The sequence below is a fragment of the Ictidomys tridecemlineatus genome, chromosome 1 (assembly GCF_052094955.1).
Source record: "Ictidomys tridecemlineatus isolate mIctTri1 chromosome 1, mIctTri1.hap1, whole genome shotgun sequence".
Classification (NCBI taxonomy): domain Eukaryota; kingdom Metazoa; phylum Chordata; class Mammalia; order Rodentia; family Sciuridae; genus Ictidomys; species Ictidomys tridecemlineatus.
In genome coordinates, this window is record NC_135477.1 from 15,033,143 (window position 1) to 15,047,111 (window position 13,969).

Sequence of the window (13,969 nt, forward strand, 5' to 3'; positions counted from 1 at the left end):
CATGCTGGAAAAGCTACTTCCAGCCCTAAAGGCGTTTAGTCCTTTTCAGGAGCCGAACGCGCCAACATTTTATTATTAAACAATGGCAGTAGTTGCCACTCTGAAAATCCGAATTCTGCTGTTATGGAAACCTCCCGGAGGTCTCTCCCAGGGACAAATAGTCAAACGGGCAGGTAGGCTGCTACTGTGGTCTACGCCCACCCATGTGAGGTGCAAAGTTTGAGAGTCAGAGCCGGGAAACCACTATTTCGAATTCTTTTATTGTTTTATGCCTCTGACTCACACGAGCACAGGCCAAAGGAGGAGACATAATACCCCATTGAGCGCTTCCTACCGAAAGAAGCCACCCCGTCGTGCCGGGGAGGGGTGTGAGCGGTCGGACAGGTCTAAGGACTAGAGAGGCGGCTTGCGGGGTTGGCTGGGGCGTGGATGCCCGGCGAGGCTCAAAGCCCGGTGTGACCTCCCGGGGTCGCCAGGCAGGAGGCGGCGCGGTGCCGGCCCCGCCCACTGCAGACAGGTTACCTCGCACCTCAAGGTGAGTGGCGTCACGCCGCCTGCGCCGTGCTGATTGGCTCCTTCGGGAAGCCCCGCCCCCTCAGCTGTAGCCGGTCCGGCTTCAGTGTCGCCGCCATCTTTGTTGATGTGTCAGCTCCGCGGGGGTTTGGGGAAGCGGCTGTGGAGAGAGTGAGGGGTGGGCCGCGATCCCCGCCGCTGTCTCCCCCGCCCGCTTCTAGTCCGGCGGATCCCGCCATGGAGAGGTTGGCCCCTGAGCCGGAGCTCCAGCGGCCTCGTTAGGGTGCGGCCTGAGGCTTGGAGAAGTGGGGTGAGTGCCGAGGGGCGTCCGGGACCGACTGGGGCGGCGCGGCGGGGCTGCCAACCTCCCGGACGGTCCGGCGGGCCCGGGGCGGGGGTAGGCCGGCTGCCCGCCTCCGGATCTGGCTTCTCTCCTGCGGGAGGACAGAGGCGAGCGCTGGGCGCCGGGATTCGGAGCCCCTTCTCCTCGCCGCCTCCCTTGGGGAGCGGGGGCCCGGGGAGCGGGCGGCGGGGACGGGGCGGCGGGGCCTCGGGCTGTGCCTCGAGAGCTGTGCCTCGAGAGCTGCCGAATTTGGGCGGATTGCCTGGGCTGCGAGTGGAAACTGCGGCTGAGCTCCACCTGCTCGGAGATCTTTCACAGTCATTCGCCCATCTCGCTGTTGGGCTCCAAGTTTCGCCTTTGCTGTTGTGGCGACTTTTCACCCCTTTCCAAACACTTCCATGACTGTGATTTTAAGTTACTTAGACATGATTCTTTGATATCTTTGAGAGATTCAGTTCTTTGTTTTTATGTTGCCCCCTATGTGGGGACTGAACTCTAGGGGCGCGGCGCCACTGAGCTACGTCCCCGGCTATTTTATTTTTTGTTTTCTAATTTTAATTCACGGCTCGCCAAGTTGCCCAGGTTGGCTTCCAATTTGCGATCCTCTTGCCTCACCCTCCCCTGTAGCTGGGATGACAGGCGTCTTACACCGCACCACCGGGATTATGTTGCTTTTTAAACAAGGACATCAGGCATTTCTTAAACCTTACTTGCTTAGGAAGGAATTCCAAATTTATGTCTCCATCATACATGTAAAGTAGCAAAACAAAACAAAAAATCTCTTGCATATGTCTCCCAAATAGCAATACTGGGTAGCAGTGCCTTGCAGGTGTAGTTATTGCTCAGCCGTTAACAATTTAGCAACTTCAGCAAATATTTATATTTTTATTTTGTCCAGACTTAAGAGGCCCGGATATATAGTCAGAACATCTGTACTAGAATCCTGCTTCTTTCTCTTAATAGTCTTGCAACCTGTGGGAATCAGAAGAGTATAGGAGAAATATGCTATACTGTGCTTGGTACCCGGGAATTTTCTCTGCATATCTATCATGTTCCTTTGATGCCCAGCTTTTTTATTTATTCCAAAACAATAAATAGGGTATTTTTTCTAAGGAAAATGTGCAGAAAAGAAGTGGAACAATGTTTCGAGATGGGTACTAGTAGTCATTAAAAGAAAAATCAATGTTTAGTATGTAGGTTGTGGGTGTGGCCTTCTCAACTATTAATTACACCTTCCTATTTGGCAGAGTCATCTTTCAGAAAAGATTAAGGTTCTAGAGTCATTGAGAGTGAAACTGAAGTATCTTTGTGTATAAAGTACACTGTTCTGTGTGCATTACTTTTCAGTTCTTTCTGAAATGAAAAACAGATGATAAATAAGCTTGGTTCTTTTTTTCCTTTTTGGTCTTTTTGTATTATTTTAAATTAAACATATTCAGATAAGATATTGGGTAGTTCATAAATCTTGCAGGGTAGTAGGGAAAATGATTATTGAGGAGTCCCCCAGAAGATGCATGGATTATGTTTAATTTTAGGGGCCTTATCTAATTCAGAGTAGTTGTGTATAAACTTAAAGTTTCTTTAAATGATAGGGATTCCATAGAAAGTAATTGACATTTTAGAGTCTTATTTGTTGCTGAGAGGAGTGTGTCTAATGTGCAATACAGTCACCACTCTAACCTTTTAGTTCCCTGATCCATAAACCAAAGAGTTTGGTATAGTAACAACATAGCTAATGATAATTGTCTAGTATATTCATTTTAAAAACATGTTCAGGGCTGGGGATGTGGCTCAAGTGGTAGCGCGCTCGCCTGGCATGCGTGCGGCCCGGGTTCGATCCTCAGCACCACATACCAACAAAGATGTTGTGTCCGCCGAGAACTAAAAAATAAATATTAAAAATTCTCTCTCTCTCTCTCTCTCTCTCTCTCTCTCTCTCTCTCTCCCTCTCTCTTTAAAAAAAAAAAAAACATGTTCATAGTTACACACTAACATTTCAAAACAGTGCAGTATACTCAACTTTTTAGGGAGGGGATGATAGGTTGTAGCATGAAAGCAGCTTTATTTAGAGATTTAGAAAACCATCTTTTCCTTCAAAGTACTATTAATAAATCTTCCCTAGTTTCCCAAGCCCTCAAACAGTGTCAATTAAAGTAAGAAACCTTAACCTGAAGGTTTTTTTTTTCTCTTAGTAAAACTTAGGTTTCTCATTTGTTTCTTATCTCTACTTTTAAATACTAGAACCAGTTCTTATAAACATGTTACTGGGTTTACAAGGTTGTGAGTGTTATACTTACTAATCATTTTAGAGGCAGCAGTGGGATCATAAACAATTGATCCTTTAATCTTAAAATTGTTTCAAATAATCCTTTGAATTTTATTAGTTACTGAGATTTAAAATTTTTATTTTGGCTAGTAAATAAAGAGAAACATTGGGGGTAATTAGGTCCAGCAGAGTATTGAATGGATCTATTTATTAACATTTTTCTGTTATTAAAACACAAATGAGCTCATCATTACTGTGGGATTATGTACTAAGCGCAAACGAATAATTAGTTTTATAAACTATGCCATACCATATTAACCAAATCTAGACCAAAGGTGGATTCAAAATTTAAATATTAGCCCAAACTCTTTAACATAAAGCAGACTTACAACTTGCAGTTATTATTTTTTTTAACTATTAGCTTTCTCTTTTGTCCTTTTAGTTTTTTGGATTTGGAAGAGAAATTAATTGAAAAAACTTTTCATATTTTCTTAGACTAATTAAAGTGCAAGTAGTGATATCAATATACATAGCTGCAAATTAAAATTACTGTATTAATAAACTTTTAATATTTTAAAAAAATTATTAGAGGTATTTAAAATTGCATGACTCTAATATACCAAACTGATAATTTAACATATATAACTTCTGTGATATATGATGTGGTCACTGACCCTTTTTTTTCTGGAATCATTATGGGTCATAATTTTTCTTTCTCTTGTTATCTTGTCATAGGATTTGGTACTATTTGGGGTGTCTTATCTTAATCCCTTTTAAAAAATCTTTGTGTGTGTGTTTGTACACGAACATGCAGGTGATAATAACTCACATAGCATAAAAATTCACCCTGCCCCAAGTCTTGGGTACAAAGCTGAAAGACCTCCATGGCAATAAATGACTTTGGCTTCATAATACAAATTTTTAAACTGGTGAGCTAAAAGAAACTTTTTAATTCTACAACTATGTTTATTTTTAAGAAAACCCAATGTATTCAATTTTACCCAAAAACTTAATTAAGATCTTAACTATTGCACTTTAAAAACTGTATCTTTCTGGTTGTGTGTGGTAGTGCATACCTGTAATCCCTATGACTTGGGAGGCTGAGGCAAGAGGATTATAAGTTCAAGACTAGCCTGGGCAACTTAGTGAGACCCTGTCTCAATATAAAAAATAAAAGGGCTGGGGGCATAGCTCAGTGGTAGAGTGCATGCCTAGCATGTACTATGAGGCAGAGGACTCAATGCCCAGTACAGAAAAAAAATTTTTGTCTTCCTTTTTGCATAACGCATTTAGAATTCTTTGAAATAGCAACTCAGTTTTTATGTTTTAAGGGTAGAATTGGATCTGTGTAAATTCATCTTAAATAAAACTTAAGCATTAGACAGTTTCATTCTGGAAAACAAGGTATTCATGTTTCTTATGTTCAATTTTTTACTGTTACTTTTAAAAACTTTATCCAGGAAAGTATGTCTTTTCAAGTTAATATATGTGAAAATCAATTGTTTGATGGTGTGAACAGATGATATTGAACTATGTGAAAGCTTTTTTCATTGATTTTTGCTTCTGAATTTAATTGCCATTTCAGAATCTTGCTAAAACTGATAGAAAGGTAAGTTTTGTTTATACTTCTTTCAAATGTATTTGGGGGAATATGTTAAAAGAAAGAAAGAAAGAAACCAAAACCCTCTTGCTATACTTAAACTTTTACTATAAAGAACAGTAAAGCTTATGCTGAAAGGAGTTATCTCAAGGCTCAGTTTGCTTATCTTAATGAATACTATTTAATAATATTATTTGGGGCTTGAATGGTACAATTTATACTTTCAAAGTTTGTAGTTTGTTATAAAGTATTTAGGTTGAACTAAGGTTCTTCTGGATTTAAAATACCTATGAATTTATATATATGTGTATATTCTGATGGAACACTGGCAGACATTAAAATGCTGTAATATTAAAATAAAGACTGTATGGTCTGTAATGCTTTTGTGTTTTTTTAGCAACAAAACACAAGAATAAAAGACAGCATAGTCTTTATGTATTGGTCCATTACATCTCACCTCAGGCATGCACCTTGAGGGATGAAGAATGTCGTTTTATTCCTTATAGTGTTCCCAACACCTAGAACATGTAGATTTTCAATATGTTTTTAACAAACGGGTTAATATCTACTCTGGAAATTATTTTCAACTTGGTACCTTTGTATGAGGCACATTTATTTGATAACCTGTTAACCAAACATCTATAGATTGGATGAATTTGTATTTGCAGTTTCTTGAGTAAGCCTAAGTTTTTGTTGTTTATAATACTAATTAGTGGGGAAAAAAACAGGAAAGAGAACCCAAAACTGTTAAAAGTGTTTTTATTTATATAACTTTGTAAATAATTTTTAAACACTCATTCCTTCATAAAGAAATAAAATTCAAGGTAGATCATGCTTTGCTTTAAGGCACATAAAAACTGCTTCTTGACCAGTTGCCTACAGCTGATGAGCTCCAGCAAGAGCGAAACCAGTTCTCACCTACTGAAACAGTTTTGAAGTGTGAATTGGTCCTGTAGTACTGTGTCAGAAACACAAACAACTCTGGGAAAAATAAATGTTTGAATTAAAAAGAGTTTTGTTACTATAATGTTTTAAATATGGTATTTCCCCTAATAAGTGAAAGTTAATAAAGAGTTGAAATATCTTGTATTACTTTTAACATTGAAAAAGCAACCTATATTGTAATCTATGATTGTAATTACTGCATTTATTTAAGCATGTGAATTTGATTTGTACAGATTCTTCTTAAATTAAAATAATCTTGTCAATGTCTAGTTTTGCATCCTTTCCATTTAATCTAGTACTAGGCTATTCTATCCTTAGTAGCTTTGGTGATAACTCCCCTCCCAAAACAAAAACTTGAAGAGCATCCAAATTGGTCTGCATCAGCATTGCCAACTGGAAAGGTCTGTGGGAGGACTCAGCTGACTAGTTTTTTCCCATAGTTGATTGTGGAGAAAATCAAAGCTTATTATATTTTTTGTTTGTTTTTGTCTATTACCATTCTTTTGCAGTTACTTAATCTTTGGTAATGGCTTTGGTGGTAGATCACATAGATCTTGATTAACCCTCTCCTTTCCTTTAATCCTCTCTTTTTTCTTTGTTATTCTGTCAATAATTATTTGATCATTAGAACACTAAGTTTGCAGGTTCTAAGTGATTACCAGATGTCAGCTTACATGATGACTTTTTCAGAGGCTATAGACATATTACTGGGAGAATGTATAGAAAATACTGTTTTTTGAGATTAAATTCAGTCTTCCTTAATTTATACAATATGTAAAACTGATCCTAAGCTTAGGAAATTATAAAAACAGTTGATTATTTTGCCTCCTAGATTTATATGCAGCAGGATGTAAGGAAAATTTTCGTTGTTCTGTGCTGTCTTACAGCTTGTTACCCACCCACTAAATGATGTGTGGATGCCAGATCATTGTGTAAAGCCAGTGGGTTCCACCATTGTCGAGAACTGCTACACAGCATTTGCAAAAATGAGCAATTAACGTAGAAAATAGATTTACCTATTTATTATTATACTGCTTGAGACTTAAGAACTTTGACTTGAGTTCAGAACGAGGTTCCTTCTTGCAGAAACAAAGCTCATTTAAAAGGTGGAAGGATGCCTGCTCAAAAATGTCATAAGAAAGAAAGGCTTGAACTGCTTAATGAGCATAAATGCAGTGTGTTTTACTTTACATAGAGATTATTTTGTACTTGTGATGAGGGAAAATTTGGAGGAAGATTTAATATTAGAATCAGTCCTTTAAACATAGTTTTAGTCTCTAGATAGACTGAAGGAAAGAACAATATGGATGAGAACAAAACTATGGAAATGTTAATGTGTGTGTTGTGGGAATCCTAGTAGACTGGTGAGACTTTGTATAGTGAAGCATTTATTTTAGGAATATGTTGAGAGAGAAGATTGGAAAAGTAATGTTACTGGTTTAGTGTGGAATCTCAACTATGGGAATAAATATTAAAAAGTTTGTTTATTTTACAGTATTGGGACTCGGATTCAAGGCCATGATCACACATACTAGCAAACACCCTATCACTGAGCTGTCTCCTCAGCCTTTTTTTTTTAAAACGGGTCCCTATTTATACTGTATAAAACACTCAGCCCTGCAACTTTCCTCTGAAGGGCAGTCCCTTAGTAAGGTCTTGGTCTGACATTATTGTCAATTTTGGTTATTCCAGAAATTAAGACAGATCCCAGTCATTTAAAAAACAACTACAACATTAAAAAGAAATCACAAACTTATTCTCCCTGAAGAAAAGTTGAAGCTGTTTAGTTCCCAGTTGCTGTGATTGAAGAAGAAGAAGAGGTATAATCTGACTCCAAGACAGACTTCCTCTTCTTTCTTTACCTTAGCACCTTTGGAGTTGGGTGAAGAAACCAGCCAGTAGAGGCAGTTTTCATTACCTGAACCTCCGAAGAGAGAAGAGGTAGCCCTAGATGCACTCTGGTCCATCTGGCTGCATTGGACTGAGGTATCTGAGGAGGTGATGCATGTGGATGTTGTAGGGGCAGTGTTGTAGATCCCTGGCCCCTTTTGCCACTAAGACCCACTTCAGAGAGTGGCTCCTATTCCTGTTTTCCAAGCCAGTGTACTACACTTCAGCCCTTTCTCTGGGATTTGATGACCTGTCTCTTGCTTTGATCCTGTGCCATCCCTGGGTTGTCCCAAGCACCTTGCCCTTCTGTTAACCTTGCTCCTTCATTTGGGAGTTTTAAGAAGAGGAGCTGGAGGGGAGAATGGAGTAAGTTTGAGAAACCAACAGTTAAGTGTTCCAGAGGCCTAGCTGGGTTGCAGGTAGGGGACAACGACAATCGAAATATAGGAGACCTAAAATTGTTAAAAAGAATATGAGGGCAAAGGAGAGGAAGAAGTCAGATGACTAGTAAAAATAATATCATTGACAGAAAAGATTAGCAGAGGGTACTCAATTATAGAAACTATATGATTTTGAATTTGGTCATTTTGAGTTTGAGGTGGTAGAGGAACTTCCAGTGGAAATGCCTATATTCAGGTAGAGTATTTATTTAATACAGAGACAGAGGCAGTGAGGAAGAGGAGATAGATGATATGATATCTGTAACTCAAGTACAGGATTGAAAAATTATGTAGGCATCAGCTATGAGTTGTGGCTTCAAGTTATCTAAGTAAATGAATTCTAGCAGAGAAGACTTGGAGACTAAATTCTTGAGAACTACAAAAGCTGGTAAAAGGATAGTAAACCAATTTTTGTTTAGTGTTTTTCTGTTGATAAATCAGGGCACATGAGGAGCCATAAAGTTGTTGATAAATTGCTTCTCACTTGCTGTATGCTGAGGAGCATAGCATTTTTTTTTTTAAAGAGAGAGTGAGAGAGGAAAGAGAGAGAGAGAATTTTTAATATTTATTTTTTTTTTTTAGTTCTCGGCGGACACAACATCTTTGTTGGTATGTGGTGCTGAGGATTGAACCCGGGCCGCACGCATGCCAGACGAGCGCGCTGCCGCTTGAGCCACATCCCCAGCCCCAGCATAGCATTTTTTATCTGCTACTTATATTATATCTTAGTCGGCTTTGGGTTCAATTTCTGTTAGATTCATGATACTTTAAAAAGTTCACTTTTAAATTGACTTCTAAATTGTTAAGATTTTAAATTAAACAGCAACACATTCATAAGTTATTCTTAAAGTGAGTTACCTTGAGTGAGGTAATATAAGTGGCAAGTGCCCCTGTTGGAAAATAATTTTACTTTGTTCTAGATTTTGGAATATAAAATACTTAATGAGGCTTTTCATTTACATACTTCACTATTTGCATTTTCTAAACCAAGTGTTTAACATCAGTGTGGGCTTTGGCTTGTTATCTAATATATACAGCAAGATAATGATGATTTCTGTTTGGTTGTTTGAAAGTAAATATTATACAGATAGATAGCTTAGAGTGCCAAAGTCAATGGCTATATAAGTTGCTGCCCCAAAGAGCAAAGTGTAAACAAAAAGGCAACATTTATTTAACAAAAGAAGCTGATGATCTTCTCTTTCCTTTTAATTGTTCCTCCAATTTTATGTATTCCTAAAATGAGGTTCACCAAATACTAGTCTTACTAGTTTTAGAACATCATTTTTGTGCTTATAGACTTTAATTCAACAAATACTTGAACCTACTAGGAGTCTTATAAATAAGTCTTGTGATTTATTACAATTTCTCCTTCTCCTCCTCCCCTCTCTACTAGGGATTGAACCTAGGGGTGCTATGCTATATCCCCAGTTCTTTCTTATTTTATTTTATTTTTAACTTTGAGACAGAGTCTTGCTGAGTTGCTGAGTCTGGCCTTGAATTGCTATCCTTTTGCCTCAGCCTCCCGATGGGCCAGGATTATAGGTGTGTGCCACCATGCCTGGCTCCAGATTTGTCTTTATTAACAAAATTCACTCCTGCTTAGTTTTCTGAGGATTCTATCTTACTAGTCTTATCCTATTTAATCATCCTCTGTGCACCCCCTCCATTATACCTCATTTTGTTATTAAAAACATTAACCTTTATTTTGTTTTCAGATGAGTATAGCACTCATCTCTGTGAGAATATCACCTGCCTACTTTTTAATCTAATGATTTGGTAGCTCATCTGCTCTATATATGCTTTCTTGATACCTGACAAAAGAAGTTGACAATTCTTTTTCAATAAGATCACGGAGAGATTTTATATTTATCTATCTAAGGCAGTCTTTGAAGCTGAGGGATTTTCATAAAGTAGCCAGGATAGTAATCTTTTTAAATAATAGCAAAACGTATTCCAACCATGTCGAATTAATTTTTAGATATTGCTTCTATTCACCTAGGTAGTGCATGTGGGCTCCACTTGGTTTGTTTGAAAATTGTTTTATTTTTGATGAAAATGTTTAAAAATCATCATGGTACTTCCTGGATCACTGCCTCAGTAAAAAATTAATGTCTATCAGGGAATCCTTGCCAAGGTCTCCACTTGGCACAGAATCACGAGCCACCACACACCTTGTAGATTCAAACAGCAATTCTTTATTCCCGAACTCACACCGGCTGTCTACAAACACGTTCTGGGCAAATCCAAAATCTGCCCGCCCAATTCACCTACTCTATGAGGCTTTTTTCCAAATCCCATTTTAATCTCACAAGAACTCAATGGGAACAAGCAGCAGGAACACCCTAATCCCAGCAGCAATAATCTTCAACCTCCAACTTCCCTAAAACCCCTATTGTCTTAAACCGGGAACGCCCTAAACCCAAGGAGCGGGATACTTCCTCAAACCTGCAGGATACACCTTAAACCTAGATCCACCCTTGTCCTTGAGCAGGGTCACCTTTCTCAAACACACATGCAAGGTCACAGCAGATTTCCAAGGCAAGTCCATTTAACATGGGGTACACTGGCAAGGATTTCGATACGTCATTCCTACTTGGCAATGGCCCTCAGCAAATCCTTTATGCCTTAACTTCTTTTATTTCAGAGCTAGGTCTATAGTATAGGTCACAGTGACTTGTTATTATTTGGTTTCCTTCTAGGTAAATTTTTGGAAGGGGAGCGGGAGTAACTCAGGGGCACTGGACACTGAGCCACATATCCAGCCCTGTTTTGTACTTTATTTAGAGACAGGATCTCACTGAGATGCTTAGTGCCTCACTTTTGCTGAGTCTGGCTTTGAATTCGTGATCCTACTGCCTCAGCCTCCTGAGCCCCTCTCAGTAAATGTTTTTATCATTATTAATATGCATTATATTATTATCTTGGTTTGTGATTTCTCTTCCAGTGTTTTCATTATTGTCTTCCCTCTCCAGTATTTTCTTATAGATCTTGTAGTCTCTTCCCCTCAGAGCTGAAAGAAGTGTAAACATCTTTGGCACTAATCCTCCATTTATAAGTATTATTCCCTACCTAACGTCTTCCAGGAATGATTGGAAAATGCTAAACAGCAACAAAGTAATTAGGGATGTTAGTTGACTGAACGGAAGGAGGAAAGACAATGAGACTTTGCAGTGGCTCTGCTGATTGTAGAAAATTTGGATTGGCTATACTATTCTTTTTTCTCAAAGAGAGATTTTTATTAAAGAAATTATTTTTGGGAAAAATCTGTGGTCTTTGGTTATTGTATATCATGGAGTGCGAGCAAAGAGATATGAGGTCTTGGTTTAAATTCTTTTTTTTTAATTTTGATGTTTTAATTTCTTAGATGTAAAACAAAGATCAGAAGCAAATTTGAAGAAATGCAAAGTGAATTGGTGCTTGTCAACATGTCAGAGACGGAGAATGAAGCCTTCATTTCCTCTGATAAAAATATTGGGAAAATATCAGAATTAAAGGAAGATTCATGCAGCTCATTTTCTGGTGATGAAAGCAGCAGATTAGAAAATGAATCCAAACTATTGTCATTAAATTGTGACAAACTTTTATGTCAGCCAAATGAACACAATAGTCATGTTGAAGCACACAAAAATTATGTCCCAAATAATGATGGATATGAGGATTCTTCTGCCAAAAAAGACATATGCCCAGAAGATTCCAAACAAATAACTAACTTACCTAGTGGAGATTTTGCAAAGCAAGTGTCTAAAACAAGTGAAACAGAACAGACAGTAACACAAATACTGGCAGAATTAAGTTCATCTACATTCACAGAAGCAGCTCCTCAAAAGATTTACTCAGAAAGTCTCTATGATACAGACTGCACCAAGAAACTTATTTCAAAAATAAAAAATGTTTCAGCATCAGAGGATTTGTTGGAAGAAATAGAATCTGAGCTGTTGTCTACAGAGTTTGCAGAAGAACACCAAGTACCAAATGGCATGAATAAAGGAGAACATGCATTAGTTCTGTTTGAAAAGTGTGTGCAAGATAAATATTTGCAGCAGGAACATACTATAAAAAAGTAAGTTTTAAAATTCCTTTAAGTAATTTTTTTCTCTAGGACTACAGATATAATTCCTTTAAGTTATCATCTTGTTTACTAATAATTTCATAGTATAGCCATGATAAATAAAGGTGTATTTACTGAGTGCCAAGTTTTTCTAATTATTTAATACTCTAAAGTACTAAATATTATAGTAAATAGTGTAAGTTCATTGAAAAACTGAATTTTTTATACAGACAAAGCTTTTTATAAAAATTTTCTGCTGGGTTAGGTATTGAACTTGGGGCCTTCAGTAGGGTGCTAATACTTGCAAGCACTCTACAACTCAGCTATATTTCTCCACCTAAGTTTTTCATTGTTGAAAGAATGTAGAAATATGTTAAAAATAAGAAAAATTTAAAAGGAAATTAAAAGTAATAAAATTTAATATTTTTTAAAAAATCCCCAAAGTAAATACATTAGTTTGAAAATTAAAATCTAAAGGACATAGAATTAGTTGATTTTCCTTCAATAAATAAGAACATAAACTTTTTTCATGGGGGTGGGTACCAGGTATTAAACTCTGGGGCACTCAACCACTAAGTGACATCCCCAGCCCTATTTTGTGATTTATTTAGAGACAGGGTCTCACTGAGTTGTTTAGTGCCTTGCTTTTGTTGAGGCTGGCTTTGAACTCATGATCCTCCTTCCTCCACCTCCCCAGCCACTGGGATTATAGGCATGCGCCACCGTGCCCATCCAAGAACATAAAATTTTAATAATAATTTCATTCAGTCTTTTTTCCTTACCTTATATTTTTATTCTTGATTTATATAGCTAAGTGATGCATTATTTTAAGTACTCTTTTGTAACATATAAGAAAGTTAAATAAAGTATATTAGCTAGCCTTCACTAAAATATATAGTGATTTCTTTTAAATAGGATACTCAAAGTTTTTTTGTTTTTTTAATCAAGAGAATGTGTGTATAGATAAAGAGAAGTAGTCTACTTGACAGAGGAGGATAACAGAAGAAAATATACCATAATTCAAATGTTATTTGATATCAATTTGCCTTTTCATGATCTCTTCCTTCTGGTTTTCAGTCTTTCAGAATATTCTGTTCAGTGGATCAGTCTTGCCCAAATCACTAATCCTTCATTGGTTTACCCAATGAGCTTTAGTCTCTTATTATCTAGGCTTGTCCCTTTTGTATTTTTCTATTTTTTAGTTTATTTGTGATAAAATGCACAAAACATAAAACTTACCATCTTTGTACAACCAACCTGTAGAATTTTTTATCTTGCAAATCTGAAACTCTATATTCATTAAATAACAAATCCCTATTGCCACCTCTCCCCAGTCCCTGTTGGAAGCTACCATTCTACTTTCTCTTTTTATGAGTATGATTACTCTTAATACTTCATGTAAGTAAAATCATTCAGTATTGTCTCTTTGTGATTAGCTTATTTTACTTCATATAAGGTCCTCAAGGTTTATCCATATTATAACGTGTGTCAGAATTTCCATACTTTTTAAGGCTGAATATTTTCCATTCTATGTGTATACCACATTTTGTTTATTTCTTCATGGACATTTGAGTTCTTTTCTCCATTTTGACTGTTGTGAATAGTTTCTTTGAGCTTACAAATATCTTCAAGATTCTAACACTGTTCTTAGTGCTACCTTACAACTATTGCATTACTCCTGTTTATATTCTTAATAGTGCTATTTTGTGAATAAACTGTATTCTCTATGTATTTGAATCATTGGAGCTTCTGCCACTTTTAATTTTTTTCAGGGTAACTTCCTCATTACTTTGCTCTCTGCACCTATCTTTTAGACCTTTCCATTTTTACCTCTTTTCACTTTTCTTAGATGTGGACTCATTACTTTTGTACATCTCTTATAAATTGTAAGACGTGCATTTAATGATAATTACAAAAAAAATGC

General features: G+C 37.2%; 1 protein-coding gene across 2 annotated transcripts in view; it reads left to right on the forward strand.

The window, feature by feature from the left end:
* Positions 1–595: 595 nt before the first annotated feature.
* Ccdc186 (coiled-coil domain containing 186) overlaps positions 596–13,969 on the forward strand; it is a 45,674-nt gene continuing 32,300 nt past the window's right edge. Inside the window, exons 1-3 of one of the 2 annotated variants that reach the window (XM_013356594.4) lie at positions 596–823; positions 7,535–7,653; positions 11,362–12,057. In XM_013356594.4, the coding sequence (XP_013212048.2) occupies positions 7,619–7,653; positions 11,362–12,057 (731 nt within the window). In that variant the 5' untranslated portion in view covers positions 596–823; positions 7,535–7,618. The remainder of the gene's footprint in view (positions 824–7,534; positions 7,654–11,361; positions 12,058–13,969) is intronic. The other variant, XM_021723333.3, reaches the window with a different exon arrangement.